Source organism: Stegodyphus dumicola, chromosome 8 (assembly GCF_044657685.1).
Source record: "Stegodyphus dumicola isolate Sdum_Otavi_A_Nest chromosome 8, ASM4465768v1".
Lineage (NCBI taxonomy): Eukaryota > Metazoa > Arthropoda > Arachnida > Araneae > Eresidae > Stegodyphus > Stegodyphus dumicola.
Genome location: NC_140775.1, coordinates 142,102,087 through 142,119,710, shown reverse-complemented (window position 1 = coordinate 142,119,710; position 17,624 = coordinate 142,102,087). Strand labels below are relative to the sequence as shown.

Here is a 17,624-nt window from a genome sequence, read left to right as displayed (position 1 = left end):
GGGGTGCCTTCGATAATGTAAGGTGGATCTCCCTGATGCGACACTTAAAGAGTATTGGAGTTACTAAGAATATGTATGAAATTATAAAAGTTACTTTAAAAGGCGAAAGATGATTTTTAAGGGCCCATCTGATAATCTGAACCTGGTTTTTGACATTTACAAAGGATGCCCTCAAGGCTCTTGCAATGCCATTCTTTTCTGGGGTCTCATTGTTAATGACTTACCGCAGAAAGTCAATATTTCGAACTGTGAGATTGTCTGTTATGCCGACGATATATTGGTTATGGTGGAGGGAGACTCTCTTGAAAAAATGGAGAGTATTTAAAAAAATAGAAAATGATTTGAAAGAATGGAGTGACAGAGATAAAATATATTTTAATAGTGAAAAAACTGTGAACTTTTTTTCCGTCGGGATGGTAGAAAGAGTAGACCCCCCCCCCAATTGAAATTTAAGGGTAATCGTATCAAATTTGGTGAAAATATGAAATATCTGGGAATTATTATTGATAGAAAATTGAGTTTTGCGGAACAATTTAAGCATATACATAGAATCACAGATAACATTTTGAAATGTTATAAGTATAATTTTAGTGCTGATACTTTGAAGAGAAAGAGTTTCACCCTGAAAGAGATATTTAGAAATGTGATCATCCCTAGAATATTTTATGGAGTCGGAGCTTGGGGCTGCCGGGCAGAGGAGGTACTTAGGATTAGAATAAAATTGAACACCCTGCATAGAGGCTGGATGCTTGCCATTACAAGAGCCTTCAGACCCGTTTCAACTGAAGTTGCCTGCGTCCTTGCAGGTGTTCCGCCCCTTTCGATTCTATACAAATTTTACTACAAAATGTTTCTATTAGCTAATAAAGCTATTATAGATACTGAAATTGAACAAAAAGTACTCACAAGTAAGGCCTTTCAACAAGAGAATGAGGATATTATTCAACCAATGACACGATTTGGATTATTATTTTATGATCTCGAGTTTCCGTCTGTTGACGAAATAGACGTTTTTACAGATGGTTCTGGAAGGGATGGGGGAGTGGGTAGGGCTGTGGTAATTTATTTTCATGGAGTGGAGATAGACAATGTGAGAATGAAACTTAAACCAATGAATTCAGTTTATTAAACAGAGCTATACGCATTGACAGAGGCTTTGAATTGGATTAATAAAAAATTAACAATTCGACGTTTTATAAATATTTATACTGATGCCCTATCTGCGCTTCAGGTACTCGCCCAACCAGATCATAAAAATCCACTAATTAATGAAATAAAAGGCTTGTTTAAAAAGGCTGAAAGAAAACATATTGTTAAATTGCTATGGGTAAAAGCACACAGTGAAATTGTCGGATATTCTTTCAAGCGGATTCTAAAATGGATTAAAAAAATTAATAACATATCTGGACTGCGTCGTCATAAGCAAATAACTCTGGATTCAAAATAACTTGCATAATTACTAATCCATTCAAAATTAATTTCGCATTAGAATTTTCAGGATTGTAACTATCTACGTACCGTGAACCTATTCTAAGATAAACACCCAGAATTACACACGATTTTGATTTTAAGTAAGTGATTGCTTCAAAAAGTTGAAGTTCAAGAAAACACTGTCGCTTTAAAAAGCAATCGTTACAGAAAAGTAGTCATCATGAGATGGCTCACTATATTCGTCTTGTTGCATGAGTATTTGCTGTATTGTCATGCAACTCAAATGTTTAAATTTTCTGTATGTAAGTAATTAAAATAAAAAGAAACACGATATTCTGAATAAACAACAGTAACATAATATACTTTAATCATCACTTAATTTGATGATTTAAATACAATATTTATAAATGACATAGAATTATTCACATTTAACGTTCAAACAAATGTCAATGACAACAGTTTTCAGCAATGAAACGGTTAGACATGAGAATGCAGTCAACAATTTGATTGGAAACTTGAGAACCAACTACAATTTTAAAAATAGTTATATTTTCAAAATAGGTTATTATTAAGGCAGTGCAAAGAGCTCTTCAAATGCATTCATTTTATGAAAGCAGACATATTACTATGGTGCAGAGTTTAATTCTATGGCGAATAATAAATAATTTTAATATATTCAGTTTCATTCTTTCTTTCCAATCCTTCTATCATTTAACATTTCTTTGCCTGCTGTTATATTAAATACATTTGCAATTAAATGACTGACAGGAATGAAAGTTGTATAAGATCTCGAATTATGATTTATGTGGATTACTACATAACTACTTTCATACTTTGAAAAGCACAAGAATGTTTTCTCCCCATTCCTTCTCATTTCTGAAATTATTGATTCTTTTCATCGTGAACACATATATAAAGTTCCTTAGTGAACACATGTAGGAAGTTATTCAGCTAACAAATCCAAAAATAACAAATGTGCTATGATGGACTGTTTGCGAACTTCATGTTTCAGAGGGTACATGAACCTTTTTCAAGGATCACATTTGAAAGACCTAATATTAGATCATATATTCATTGATGAAATAATGTAGTCGTTTAGTTGTTATTTTTAAAATAGGCAAGGCACAACTGCATGCTTGCTCTTCAGCAGTAAAAATGCAACTCCGAAAATTCTGTGATGTCTAAAATGCTGGACAGTTTTACCCTAGTGAATGGAATGTACTGAAATGTAACCCCTTCCACAGTGTCTTCCCTTTTTTTGTTCCTCAGTAATGGTACAATAACGTCATCAGAAATTAAAGCATGAGCCTGAAGTTCAACTTCATATTTCTCACCTCGTCGTACATAGTACGGCTTTCTTAAAGTGAATGCTGTGTCCTTTCCTTTTGATAACTGAAAGGTAACTTCTGATTCCTGACGTTCAATTTTCCCATCCAGCATTCTTCGGGCTATTCTAACTACGCCTGTGTACTTTGGTTGTCTCACGGCGTAATAGTTATTGTCCAGTCTAACTGGGAAAGCAGCACCTACCAAAAAAATGTTCTTTTCGACAGTTGAGAAGCGTATCCCAAAAACTCGCAATGGCCTGCCAGGTGGTGAGTATGAAAGACCTCTGTATCTAGTACAAATGAAATATTCTGGAGGAGCGGATCTTTTATTGTATTCTGGAGACAACCCTGGTGGCACTGGAACGCAGTCAGGTATTGCCAAATTCATAAAGATGTTGAAACATTCATCTAAGGTAAGCAGACCACCTTTGGCAGGTCCCTTGGCAAATTCTTCAGCTGACATTGCCAAGAAACGTATATACGGCAAGTGATTTTCCAGAACTTGTCTAATATTTTCTGCATCATCCGGTATCTTCCTCCGTTTACATTCTTCCTCTCCCCATTGCACAAGAGAAGTATATACTGTGAACTCTGAATACAGATTCAAGTAATTTCTGCTAGCAATGAGTTCCGCTGTACTAGGCAGTACCATAGGAAAACTGGGAGATGTAAGGACATGAAAAGTTTGCCTGTCCATGATGTTCAAACAAAGAAATATAAGTAATGGTGCATCCACAGATTGGGCAAATTCGTAAATCTGGCATACATTCTTGGCATTCACATTGGCCTCCAAATAAGAGAGACATTGTTCTAACAGATGTGGCAAGGCATATTTTTTGGCCGCAAAAGCAGTCATCATGGCATCTTCGATACTTTGCAGTCGCAAGCCGTCGCTATAAGCATACCTGCAATAAATTGAGATAATTAACGAAATGAAGTACTTAATAAAAGAAAAATAATTACGTAACTATTTCAAAATAATCCTTAGTATAATCTCAGTTTGTTGTCAAAAGTTATCTATAAAATATCAAAATGTTTTGATTGAAATGCATTGTTATATATGCTACATTTAGATATCATTAGTTTAAAAGCTATCACAATTTTATATACTTCTCGTAATTATAATGCTTTGTAATAATTATTTTTTTTTTAAATATACTTCCTGCGAACTATTATATGTAGTAACGCAAGGTTTCCCAATTCTTTTGTCACTGAGGGGACATTTTAGAATATCTGTTGGACGGCGAGCACCATTTACTTTTTCAAGGTGAATTTATAGTTGAATACTTAGGTAATAATACTTGCACACAAAAAAGAGATCGGTCGCATTTAGCTTTGTGTTGGTATCTGTTATAAGGTATTTCTTCCGCCTTCTGAGCATGCCTTCGTGGTGTAGTGGTCTGCACTCTCGGCGCGTATTCGAGAGGTTCGAGTCCCGGCGAGGGCTCATTTTTCACATCTCTCAGCTTCGAAATAAAACAATGTCTCTACACTGATTTGGATGGAACTTATATTTCATTAAAAATGAAAAACCGCCCAGGCAGAATTTTATTGAATACTAAAACACTTTTATTGTGATTGCACAGCGGCGGGCACATGTTAAACGATCGGCGGGCGCCATGATGTCCTTGGACATAGGGTTGGGAACCCCTGCTATAGCTTATAACTTTCAATATAAAAATGTAGAAGTGAAATATTGTATGTTATATACTGAAAATTAATATGTTTGGGCTCAAAACAACAACAAAATAGAAGCATTAACAGATATTCTCCGAGATATGAAATATCTCATTTTTTGCTTAATATTCACTGAAAGGTTTTTCCATATGTTCCTAGTTTCGCTCACACTATCTTGCTTTCTTTCAAAAAATTCAAAAATTACGAAATTATTTATTTTTCGATGTTTAGACCTATAAATATCATCTCATTCTACACACAACAGCGTGAAAATAAAATATTTCAGATAAAGAAATTTTATTAAAGAAATAAAATTTATTATTTAATTTCAAATTTAAATTATTGGTTTTTAAATGAATTTAAACTACATATAAAACAGACGTCAGGATACTAATTAGAATATCAGCTTTTCAGAGCCGATATTTTAAAAAGCATTAAAGTTTATGCTAGAAATGAAAAAAAAAAATCACTATTAAAGGTACTGTTGAATAAGCATGGACATAAAGCGTTTTACATAATACAAACAAATAAAAAGAATTACTCTCCTGATTAAGTAACTTAATTTCCTCAATCAAACCACTTAAAAATCCTTCAGCATTCATCAGAAGGGTAATTAAATTAAGAAACTTCCTTCATTAATTATTAGATTAGTTAATAAATGTTTTCTTTCCGACTTCCGATTTTCTGCTTAGCTAATAAAATTGAACATTTAGAAGCTGAGCATAACGTTGAAAACTGCACTTTACATTTAGTTACATGCAGTTTTTTAATTAAAGTTTTATTTTCTGTTTAAAAACGAAATTCTTACAATAAATTAATACAATAAATACTCCAAAATAAATCATTATACTGATGCAACAATGTTTTAGATATTACTGCTCTACAAGACAAAAAATAATTTATTGCTTCTTTTATCAAGTACTGTTATAGTTTTGCTTTAATACCTAAGAATGTTTATGAGTTAGCAATATTAAACTGTTGTGTTATTTTGTACGTTAAGTACACAGAAAAGAATTTGTTTATATTTGTTGCTTCTAAAAGATTCACATTTGCTACTTTTGCTAATTGAAATTTGTTCTCCCATCATTTCCATTTTACAGAAAATGAGTTTGCATCCCTTTAGTGCCTAGAAAATTTCGAAAACTATACGCTTAAAAAAAATCTGAAAGGTTTCAGATTTTAAATTACGTCCAAAGGGGCGTTTTTTTAACGTTTTGTGTGTTACCTTTATTTATTAAATATCACGTTCTTTGAACTTAAACCATAAAATTCAGTTCAATAATAATGTCGCATAATAATTTTAAAATGAGCCTGTCTTTAGAATTTCCCATACACAGTTCCGCGCGCTGGAGAGAAAAAGATTTTTATTTATTTTTATTTTTTCCTTCGTAGAGTGTCGCCATTGCTCGCTCTGAAACCCTTGAGTTAATCAAAAATTCGTTAGTTTTACCAAATGGGAAATCGATAATAAAACAAATTCCAAATTTCAAATTTTGTCTTCCGCATGCCCATATTCGCGGTAGGATTACGTCATTCAAAATTCGATGGCTCTATGTACCTTTGTTTAATCACAATGCGAGAAATATACATACATTTATGCAGATTTTTCATTATTCAATTTCTTCAAATATAATGCAGGACTCTAACATTTGGTGGCAACAGTATGGAAAGTGAAACGGACATTTATAGTGATTCAACGCAAAATCGCAAAACGAAAACAACAGTCCTTCAAGGACAAAGCCCCTTTGGACTAAAAAATGAAAGCCAACAATAAAGGCATCTAAAGAACGACAAGATGTAACGTTACAAGAAGAAACATCGTAAAAAATATATTTTGGTCACTTCTACGGCATTAGAAATAAGAATTGTAGAGTTTCACTCATTTTAGTAACATACACTAAGCGACTTATCGCTGTGTCTATAAGCAAACAAGAACGTACTAAGGGTGCAAAAGATCCTTTTATTAAGAGCTCAAATATGTTGACAGAAGGCACTCCTGGTGCTTACAAACCAGCCAGCATTTATGGTACGAAGTAGAATTTTAAATTCGAACTAAATTTAAGTCTTATTTAACCACTTAAGCTTATTAGGTTAAGCAGAGATATTTTAACGCCTAAATTGGCACTAACCTACCCTGGCGTGACAGCACAAACCGCACCGTAGACAAGTATGCTATCGTAGAATATGAACTCGTAACGTGGCCTTCACGCTCTGTCTGAAACAATCTCTGCGTACAATCTTAATGATAATAGTTTTATTTTTGTAATATTATCTTATTACTTTTTTTTAAATAAAAGCTGCTAAATGAGCAGAAAAAGCTGGAAATATTTTAGAAGAACAGCTTCTCATTCTGTGGTTTACTGTGTAAAACAATCTCAAACTCTTGCTTGAATACACGCGAGCTAAAAATTGCAAGTAAAGGTTGGTAACATAAAATAACTGGTTAATTAACATAAATACCGTACAGAGTAGTGATTTCAAAGGGCACATTTTGGCTAAATTTTCCTTTCCTGTTGACATTTAAAATTACTTCATTGATTATCATTATACTGAAGCAACTAAACGACGTAGCGAACACTGACAATACATTTTATCCAACAATGATATTCAGCTCTGACAATTTAATTTTTATAATTATACTTTTATAACTTACGTAACAGATTTCTTGATTTTAAAACTACACAAAAACATTTAAAATCCAGATTTGAAAAATTACTTTACTATAGAATTTCAGGAAAAGATTAGAATCTTAACTTGAGTGTTACTATTTGTTTCACGCATATGTATTAAAATAATAATAATAAAAAGATTGGTTAAAGAAATTAGAGTTTGATACAAGATAATTAATGTCATGAGAAATTCTGAGCGTACCTTTTAATTACTATTTCATTCGATGAAATGCCATTGCTTGTTTTACACCAGTATACTGCAACATTTTATATGTGCGGTTATGATATGCAGTTTCCTCGTGCCCATCTTCCTGACAAATATAAATCTCTGCATGTTTTTCGTTGACATATTTCAAAATAGAGATTAACATGCTAGAGGAAGATGGTTTCCGAGCTAATTAAACAATTCAAATGAATTACCCGTCTCACGTTTAATTAATTAATTGATGCAGAAATAATTTTAACCAAAAGCACTTTTTTCTACAGATGAAATGAAGAATATTTTTTACTAATAAAATCACTAGCTGATGGTTGTATCGTAATTTAAAATGTTTCTTTAACGCTTAGTTATTTTAAATTTCTTTCATAGCTTTTCTAGAAGAAATAATGAAATTAATTCAACAAAACGCACTGTACTATTTTTCAGAAGGTTCTGATAATCCAGGACTCTAATTTTTTATCCACTACATGTTGAATTTGCAATTATCTCAGTCTCAGTTCAATATCAAAGCATTTAGTGCCGCTGTCTCGCAGGGAGGGTGGCAGCTGTACTGTTACGGCTGCAAAAGAGACCTGGGATGTCAAACCGCGCTCTGCTGTATAGAAAGCGCTTATTCACTTTCAAGCCAGAAGTGCTGCAGTTATTTAGAAGCAATGATACAAAAAAGATTAGCTTTTCAGATCTAGTTATCAGTTATTAAAGCAACTTATTGAAAAGTTATTACAAAGATTGATGAAGGTTACAGTGCTATTCTATTATTTTGATACATTCCAATATTTATTTACGATATATATGATGAGTTTTCCTACTTATCAAGGGAGATTTAGGGGCCCAATAGAATGAACAATTAAAGTTACAGTGCGATGATGTCCGTTTTATCATAACTGGAACTCCGGATAAAAATAACATTTTAAGAATATTTTCAACAGCTATGAGTTGGAGACTATAAAATGAGCTAATAGATTATGACGAGCTCATATTTCTTAATTTATGAGCTAAGTAAGACATAAACTTATATTGCAGGAAATAATCGTACATTAGAAATAAAATTTTAAATGACAAAAATATTAGCACTCTCTGAATGAATAATACTTGACTTTAAGATTATCTGAAATACTTTTTCCTCTGTGTATTTATTAGGGAAGAAAATATGCATATATCCTCTGAATTATTTGTTAATTAGTTACTGCCCTGTCAAATGACACTGAGGATGTTGTTATGAGTCCACTAAAATCTAAATAGGTTTTAAAGAATTCTAATTATACGATGCTACATTAAAGGGCTGTTTGGGAGAAAGGTCGAATCTTGCTCAATTATGCCAATATTAATCAATGGATAGCCTAAAATTTCACAAGTACACAGACAATGTGTCAGATTAACACAAACAAGATATTCCTCATTTCAGCCATGTCCTTGCGAAAAACATAAAAGATTGTGCAAACAGTGTTCCGATAAGCTACAAATTAAGCTACTCGCGTGTAGATAACCAGCTATCCAAGATTCTGCCCCCGCATGGTATTCCTAAAGGAAATATATTGCTTCAGTTTCCTATGTAATGAGATAATTTTTTGATGTAATACATACACTATAAAAATTCTAAATTTCAGTCAAGTTCAGAGGGCAAACCGAAAAATAACTGGAACAAAATTAATCGCCTAAAAGTTAACCCATGCTTTTTAACATATTTGTTATAGTTTTGGTGCAGTGGCATTACAAGTATGATAGAATAAAAGTATTTCTAGCTGACCAGACAGTAGAATAGGTCTGCTTCATTTTAGTCAAATAAGTAGGTAACTAAATTGAAGATTTGCTTTTGTAATTTTGCATTAAATTAGGAATAAATGGAATGTCAAATAATCAGCCACCGTGCCACTTCGTTCTACCTTTTCCTCCAAAGTTCTCATACTAACTTGTTTTGTTTGCCCGGTCGTATGGTATATACCAGTGGTGGAGAACCTTTTTGGAGCCGCGTACCCAAAATCTCTTTTTAGGGAGACGGCATGCCCAAAAGCTGTTTGATTAAATCCCAATCGGAGAGCTGTTTACCATGTTTTGACAGGCACAGTGAAATTTGAAAGCTGGCCGTTGTTAGATGGTTTGTTTTAGAAAGATAATTGCATAAACCAACTTTCTAGTAATTATAATTCCCCATTTTCCATTCAATAAACAACTTCCGTTCAGCTTCATCAAACTCGGCAACAATCTTGTGGTTGGTGTTAGATGTGCAACACACAGCACTTTTTCCGCACAGAATGCGTAATGATTTCCTATTGTGTTCAATAACCCCCAATGATTCTGTCCAGGTCTCTTGAAATGATCTTCCACTATCAACGTTTAATTTTGCCATTTTTGCTGGAGTCATTTGTGAGCATTCAAGACCTAGAGCATAGAAAATCTATTTAACAATAAAAGTATTAAAACTCACCGGAAGTCTGGCACCGGCAATAAATAATAAATTAAAACTCACCGGCAGTCTGGAACCGGCAATAAATAATAAATTAAAACTCACCGGCAATAAATTTGAATTCGTTTAGGAAACATTAGCTGCTTCAACTTTGGCGTATTCTTTGCCATGTAACAAGTAATATGATTAGCCCAAACAAGTGAAACGTCATAATTTGGGTCAATAAATATGCATATCATTTCTCTATGGCGATATATGAAAACCTTACATCTAGGCTTAGCCCTATGCCAGTGGCATTATGCGATAAGTAAGTAAGTGAAAAGTTCAAGAACAGACTGAAACACTTATTTAAATTACACAGTATTATTTCATTGTGATGATTGATTAAGAAAGTAATATTTTAGTCGCGTGCCGGCTGAATTTTTTTTAATGAAAATTTAATTTTTTTAGTTTAGAAAGGCATATTATGGTTATAATAGCCGTTATTAGTTTCGAACAGGAAATTATTCTTTGTGAAAAGATCGAAAAATTATCTTGCCTTCAGATTTAAAATGCTTGAAATTTTCTGTCAAACAATATATCTGCACAAAACTATAAAGCTATGATACGAATTTTTTAAATTTAGCGATAACTTTCAGTCAAATTATTTACGCTTATTATTCTTTACTATTAATCATTCAGTAGTTTAAGGAAACAAAAACTTACTATGCTTTCTTCCACATACACATATCACGAACTGTCTTGTTAGAAGCTAGAATTTGAAACTATGAAAGAAAGTACTGCCCCTGAAGGCCCATACAAAACTTTTAATTTTCCCTCTGCGTTGTAGAAATTGAAAATATTGAAAAAAATTAATTATACGTCAGAAGTAAAATGACGAATACTTCGCTAAAGATATTCAGTAAAAATCTTATTAGACGTTTGGGCTGTACTTATTTGTTTCCGAAAAGATACGTCTAGGAAATGAACGGCTCGTAAAGAATTATTATTTTCAATCATGAGTCACAGAAAACTTCACATTTATGCAATAACATAGAAGAAAAAAATTATAAAAGTATTGGTCTTCTGACTTTTCAATGCTTATTTTGTTTTTATAACGACTCAGGTTATATATTTCTTGAAGCTATATTGGCTGAATAGAGACTGTTGTATCAAAAGATTAGATAATTGAACTAAAACTCTCCAACATTTAATTTTTTGAGAGCAGCAAGCTTCTGTTGAAATCTATCTCATAAATGTTAAGCGGATATTTTCTATGTTTACATTAATAGTTCCGATTCTTTGATAACTCACGAAACACTAAATTCAAATACTTAAGCTAATAATGTGGGCCAAGCATTTACAGCAGCACCATAATTGGAAAATTTAACAAAGGCAAAACATTTGAAGACTATCCGTTACTTCAGTTTCTTATGCTAAGTAAGAAAGAGACGTTGTCATAGAAAACGTTTTAAGTAACTGGTTTCTGTTCATGTAACATAAAAGGAAAATCATGAAAATACTAATGAAGCCAGTCGGTTAGCCGGGAATCGAACCGAGAATGAAATAACAGTTTTCAGTCATCGTGTCTTCCACAGGTGGTCTAGAAGTTCACTTCATCATCACGTAGTGATGAGCAGTCACAATGTACTTAAATGATTATCTCTATATGTACGTGTTTAAAATTTGGATGACGTACAGTGTCTCAAGAGCTTAGGTCAAGAAGTTGAAAAATGTCAATTCTAATTTAGAAATTTTCTTGAAGCTAAAAACACCACTGTTCATAGTAATTAACATAGATAAAATTAAACTTAACGTAATAGGAAAAAAATTGAATCCTATTTTGCCCATCAATCAGAGGTACAGTCAGAGGTTGAAAATGTTTTAAGAAAATGCTTCATAGCCGAATTGGTAAAGAATCCATACATTATTGCTAAGTGTCTTCTCTTACAAAATATCTTTAAGTTCAAAACGTTTGAGGAAAACGCTTGTAGGGAATTCTGTATGAAGTGTAAACTATATTATTAGGTCCTCTTAAAAATCACATCTATGAAAAGGCCTATATTTGCGTTCGTGTTTTTGATATACTTGAAAGCATTGATAGAACACCTCCTTGGTATTTGGTTTAGATAGGCCATTGCATCCCTTTCGATAGGTCGAACTATCTGAAAACATTCCCCACGAAGAAACATCTCGATAAAGAGAATAGAGGAAACAAGGAGTGAGAAATCTGGAAAGAAGGTAGTTGTGGCATACGAGGAATCAGTTTGTAAAGTTGCTCAAACGGCTTTGCACGAAATGCAATATCGCACCGAATGGTTGATAGTTGCTTTAATTCTGTTTGTGTTATAACAAGAACTAGGCTGTCTCAGAAGATGCCGCTCCATAAATTTCTTCTACATATAGCACGACTCTAACATTAAATTATTCCCTATTTCAAAAATGACCCATGAACGTTTTTTAAAAAGAAACATTAATGCACAGTTTTAAATAATTTACAATAGAAGTAGAAATTCACGCAGTATTTTATACCTTTTTTATATTATTAGGCTAAAGGAATGGATAATTTAGTTAGAGATACAAGCATTTAAAATTTTGAAGAACTGAAACTTTAAAAAATGTAAAAATAATAAAAGAAGAGAAGGAAGAACAGGGAACAAACTGAAAACAGTTATTTATGGAATAAATATTATAATAAAATGCACAAATTGAAGCAATATCATAATTCGCATAAAAAGCGATTATTGATTGGATTACACGAATACCGAGGTATTCCGATACTCGTCAACTACACTAACATGCAGCTACCAACAACAGTCTAAGCTATCGAGTAAAATTAGCAGCACAAACATTTTCAATTAATTATATAAGAAGGTCATCAAACCTTGGCCGATTAGCTAGTCTCAAAGCCTCCTCTAATCGCAGGTATCTTATGAAAGCTTCATGGTCACTGTACCTATCGGAGAAAACCATTTGTAATAACTTGAAATAACAGAACTAAAACCTTCCAACATGTTTTACACCCTAAACTAGCCTTCTATAAAATAATTCATTTACAGAGAGGATGTAAATGTATTTATGTGTCCATCTTCAGATTTTATGAAATTGAAAACAACAGATTCATTGCTTATGTAGAGCATGAGTTATGCTAAGAGGGTCACACAGCTGATTTGTTAATTTGTAAACTGGTATGATTTCTTAACGATGATAAACTGGCAACCAAATTTCTTTGAATAACTTGCTTTTTAAGAGGAAAAAAACTAATAGAAGAATTTCCAATCTGAAAACTTCAGATTGCAATCTAAAACCTTGAAGAGTTTGTCACTCAAGTTTAAAACAGTTTAAAAACATATTTCAAAAACCTTAAAGAAGTAAAAATCATAAAATTAAAAAACTACAATCTAATATTGGTACACAAATTTAAGTTTCATAACTGAAATAACCTTCAGCAGTTATGATAAGCTTGTTAATTTAAGAAATAATAGTCCAGAAATTCAAAATATAGAACAAGAAATCTCATATTTAAAACATTTAAAATGATTAAACCAAGTAACAGAAAAAGTTATGAAGTTATTTAATCATGAAGTAACCCTACGGGGAGATTCGTGATGTAATTAATCAAAACAAGGCTGCTCATTTCGTCCACTGAATCGTTTAACTAAGAGATTTACAATAAATATTTCAATCAGGTGGCAAATACTTTTATTTTGCCAAGATATGGATTCGGGGAATTGAAAATGTTAAGCATTCTGAAGAAGTTTCCTTCGAGACGTTTAATAAATAAGTATTATTTCGGATCTATTTAAATGCACATTAAATTCAGTGAATGAATATTAACATTATTGATTAATATCAGTTAAAAGGTTAAGCTTCTAAGAAAACCATAACCACGTGGAATCTTTGAAACGAGTAAATTTTAGTTATTTACGAATTACAGTGCTTAATGTCAATTTAAACAATTCTTTTAAAGCAGAATCTTCAAAAGGCAGAGTATTGTCTAAAAATTTGCTTTTCACAAAGTAATGTAAACATTGGTTATTCCCATGAATTGTGAATATTTCTGTTGTTTGAGCCCGACACTCTGATCGGTATAATGGTTAGCGGTGTTAGCTGCCGTCTCTTTGGGTCCGGGCTCGAAACCTGGATAAGGCTTAGATGTAAGTGCATATTGTTTGTGCAACATGGGAGCATTTAAAATACTGGTGACCCCCAAACCCTCTCGAGAAATTTGATGCCAGAGAAAGAGGGGTGGGTGACTTTTGGATCCACCCGCTGGGGTGATTCCATCAAAATTGGGACGGAACTTCTCTTTTCTCAAGAGAATAATTCGGCTGCCTCTGGTGACGCATCTTGTGCAACGTTCTCAATGATGGAATGGCTAAATGACGGATGAGTACTGGACTTTTCCGACGAATGCATTAAGTTGCAAATGTCCTGCCATTTGGAAATAACAATAACATATCTGAACCCTTCATTTCTGGGAACACATAATAAATATTACATGAATAATTCAAAGCACTTTTTTTTAATTATGACATTGACTTGGAAACTGGGAGTGAACAATTAAATTACAGTTTTAAGTGTATCGACATTATTTAATTAAGTATATAAAATTACAATAATAATATAAAATAAATAAGTAACTAATATAAAATTACATTAATAATATAAAATTAATATAAAATAAAAGTTATATATGTATAAAAATTATTCGCAAATATTCAAGCATTTTATTTATTTTACTTCTCTCTGGTAAAACAATCTAAAATCATCCGTTTAAAAATATTAAACCTGTAAATCTTCTGCGATATTCAAATTTTTTAATAGTAGTCATATATTTTTTGTTTCTACATAATTCTGATATTAGAATACGAGTGCATTTCATACTCGTACATAGACGAATTAGCGTGTAACTAAAAAATGTTAAAGTGTAGAAAGCACATTTTGGAAAACAAATATCATCTAATTAACAGGTGCATGGCCTAAATGTTAGTGGACAAACAAGCAATTAGACTATATATTTCATTACATTATTAATTTCTTAAAAAGTTGTGGATCACATTCAATTATTTAGCTGTAATGATAACTCGATTCTATAGAAATTGCACAGTTTATTTAGGAGCCTTTGATCATTTTATGAACTTCTCTGTACAGGTTAGATATGTAAATGCATATATTAAATGCTAATGTCGGCAACAAATTGTGTAATGAATTTTAAGGACACAAAACATACCATCTAGCAGAACTTGACGGAGTTATTTGTCATTCGTTAGAGATAAATATAATAAACCTAATTAAAATGACAGCTTTCTCCTGTTTCAGAAACACACAAAATTAGAACATTAGTTTTCGGAAATATATACATTATAAGTTTATAGGATAATGCGATAAAAAACACTTACAAAATGATAACATGTTCAGTAAATGAAAGTGTAAAAGAGATTGTAAACGTGACATATTTCTTTTTATTCTTGCACACAAAATAACTGCCTGTATTTTCTCATTGTGCGGTTTAAATCAGCAATTTCGCTTGCAACGCTCCAAATCGTTCACTCAACTCCAAATTAGGTTTTTCACCTTTCTGGTTTTCAAGTCCAATATTTTTAAATTAATAGATACGCGAAAAATTAGACACGACATGATTGCCAAATTTTCTGAAATCTGAATTGCAAAATATTCTCGAATTAAAATCCTAAACGTTTGTCGATTCTTTCGTCCTTATTCAGCTACTATTACTATTCTGCTACTATTACTATTCTACTATCATTACTACTACTACTACTGCTCCTACTACTAATACAACAACAACTACTACTAGTAGTTGTAGTACTATTGTAGTACTACTGCTACTACAACAACTACTACTAGTAGTTGTAGTACTAGTAATATTGCTTCTACAACTAACAATATAATAATAAACATGATTCACGTTTTAAAATAAAGTAGATTCTGAGCTGTGCTTAATGAAAATAAGAAATCCGTCGGTTTTCAAATACACTGAACATTTGTTGAGAAGATATAAAAATTTGGTGAAAGAAATATAGAATTTTTTTCCTTGACTTGCATTTTCTTAGTATAATTTGCAAAATATATTTCAATAAAAGTTTTTTTTTTACACTCTTAGACAAAAAAAAAAAAAAAAAAAAAAAAAAAAAAAGCTGCCAAGAAGGAGTTATCCGAATGGAACGAAAATCGGTAGAAGTACATGTACCGAAAAGCAAATGATTACAGTTTGAGAAAAATTGGATGATTTATGGAAGTTATAGAGCTTCACAAAGCGAAAAAGTCAGTAACGTGTTTGTCCACCTCTGGCCCTTATGCAAGCAGTTATTCGGCTTGGCATCCATTGATAGAGGTTGCGGATGTCCTCCTGAGGGATATCGTGCCAAATTCTGTCCAACTGGCGCGTTAGATCGTCAACATCTCGAGCTGGTTAATCTCGAGCCCTACCCATAATGCTCCAAACGTGATCAATAGGAGAGAGATCCAACGACCTTGCTGGCCAAGGTAATGTTCGGCAAGCAGTAGAAACATGTGCAGTGGGGGGCGGGCATTATCTTGCTGAAATGTAAGCCCAGGGTGACGTGACATGAAAGGCAATACAATAGGCCTTAGAACTTCGTCGACGTACCTCTGTTCTGTAAGGTTGCGACGGATGACAACCAAAGGGGTCCTACTATTAAATGAAATGGCACCCCAGACCATCACTCCTGGTCGTCGGCCTGTCTGCCGGAAGACAGTCAGGTTGGTATCACACCGCTGTCCGGGGCGTCTGCAGACTCTCCTTCGCTGGTCATCGGGGCTCAGTTCAAAGCGGGACTCATCACTGAAGACTATTTTACTCCAGTCAGTGACATTCCAGTGCGAATGAGGCCGACACCACTGCAAACCGGCTTGACGTTGGGCAGAGGTCAATGGTAGTAGGCGCAAGGTGCGCCGTGACTTCAGCCCCCTTTCTGTTAGCCGTCTATGAATGGTTTTTGCGGTCACTGAAGCATTAGTTGCAGGTACAATCGATGATAATGATGCATCTGGGGCCGTGAGTGCCGCTCTGACGATTGCTCGATCTTCACGTTCTGTCGTTTCTCTAGGCCTATCGCTTCATTCTTGAAGCTGTGCGGTCATGGTTCACCCATTCTTGCCAACATCATCTAATAGTGGCATCGCTCCTGCTCAAATGTCGACTATTCGCCGATAAGACCAACCGGCTTCTTTGAGTCCAACTACACAACCTCTCTCAAATTCTGACATCTGCGCTAATCGTTCGCGCACCTGTATGCAAGGCATAGTTAGTGTCTACCAGAGTAGACGGAATGCAATTCATGAAGAATTTATGACCTGGAACCGTAATTTCTCCTCTTAAATATAATGGCAGTTGCGCTGTAGCGACAACCATTCATTCATTGGCAACCAAAATGTAAAATTCTGCATTTTCCAGCGAAACCTGTATGCATATCAATTTGTGTCCAATTTGCTTTATATCTTCTCTGTACGTCGTGGTGCAACGGTTTTTTTTTTTGGATTAAGAGTGAATTTTTAGAATTCTTTTAAACTAAAGCTATTAAAAACCAGAAGTAGAGTAATATTCAACAGCAAAAGAAAAGCAATCTTTCAAGAGCTAACATAAACTGTTAAAAATGCATGAAAACATGGGTGAAAAGGAAAGAGACAGAAAATTTGATTCAACTCAAAATTAACTATTGGACAAAATAAATAAATAAAGCCTCACAACTTTCACAGGAGATGGTTCGTGGATGAATTTTGAGCTTCGTTTTAGTTGGCCTAAATATTCTGATCGAAATTCTTTTCGCCAACCATCTTCTGTGAAAGTTGGCGATCTTGTAATTGTGTCCAACAACGAAAAAAGGATAAACTGGCCCTTAGCTAGAATCCTGGAATTTTTTCTATCCCACGAC

At 33.3% G+C, this 17,624-nt stretch overlaps 1 protein-coding gene across 4 annotated transcripts in view; it reads right to left on the bottom strand.

Moving 5' to 3' along the window:
- Nucleotides 1-1,764: 1,764 nt before the first annotated feature.
- The window catches only part of LOC118183466 (BTB/POZ domain-containing protein 6-B-like), a 104,158-nt gene continuing 88,298 nt past the window's right edge, over nt 1,765-17,624 (bottom strand). For 3 of the 4 annotated variants that reach the window (XM_085822509.1, XM_085822512.1, XM_085822511.1), the window contains 2 exons: nt 12,593-12,664; nt 1,765-3,664 (listed from right to left, as the gene is read on the bottom strand). In XM_085822509.1, the coding sequence (XP_085678635.1) occupies nt 2,575-3,664; nt 12,593-12,664 (1,162 nt within the window). In that variant the 3' untranslated portion in view covers nt 1,765-2,574. The remainder of the gene's footprint in view (nt 3,665-12,592; nt 12,665-17,624) is intronic. The other variant, XM_085822510.1, reaches the window with a different exon arrangement.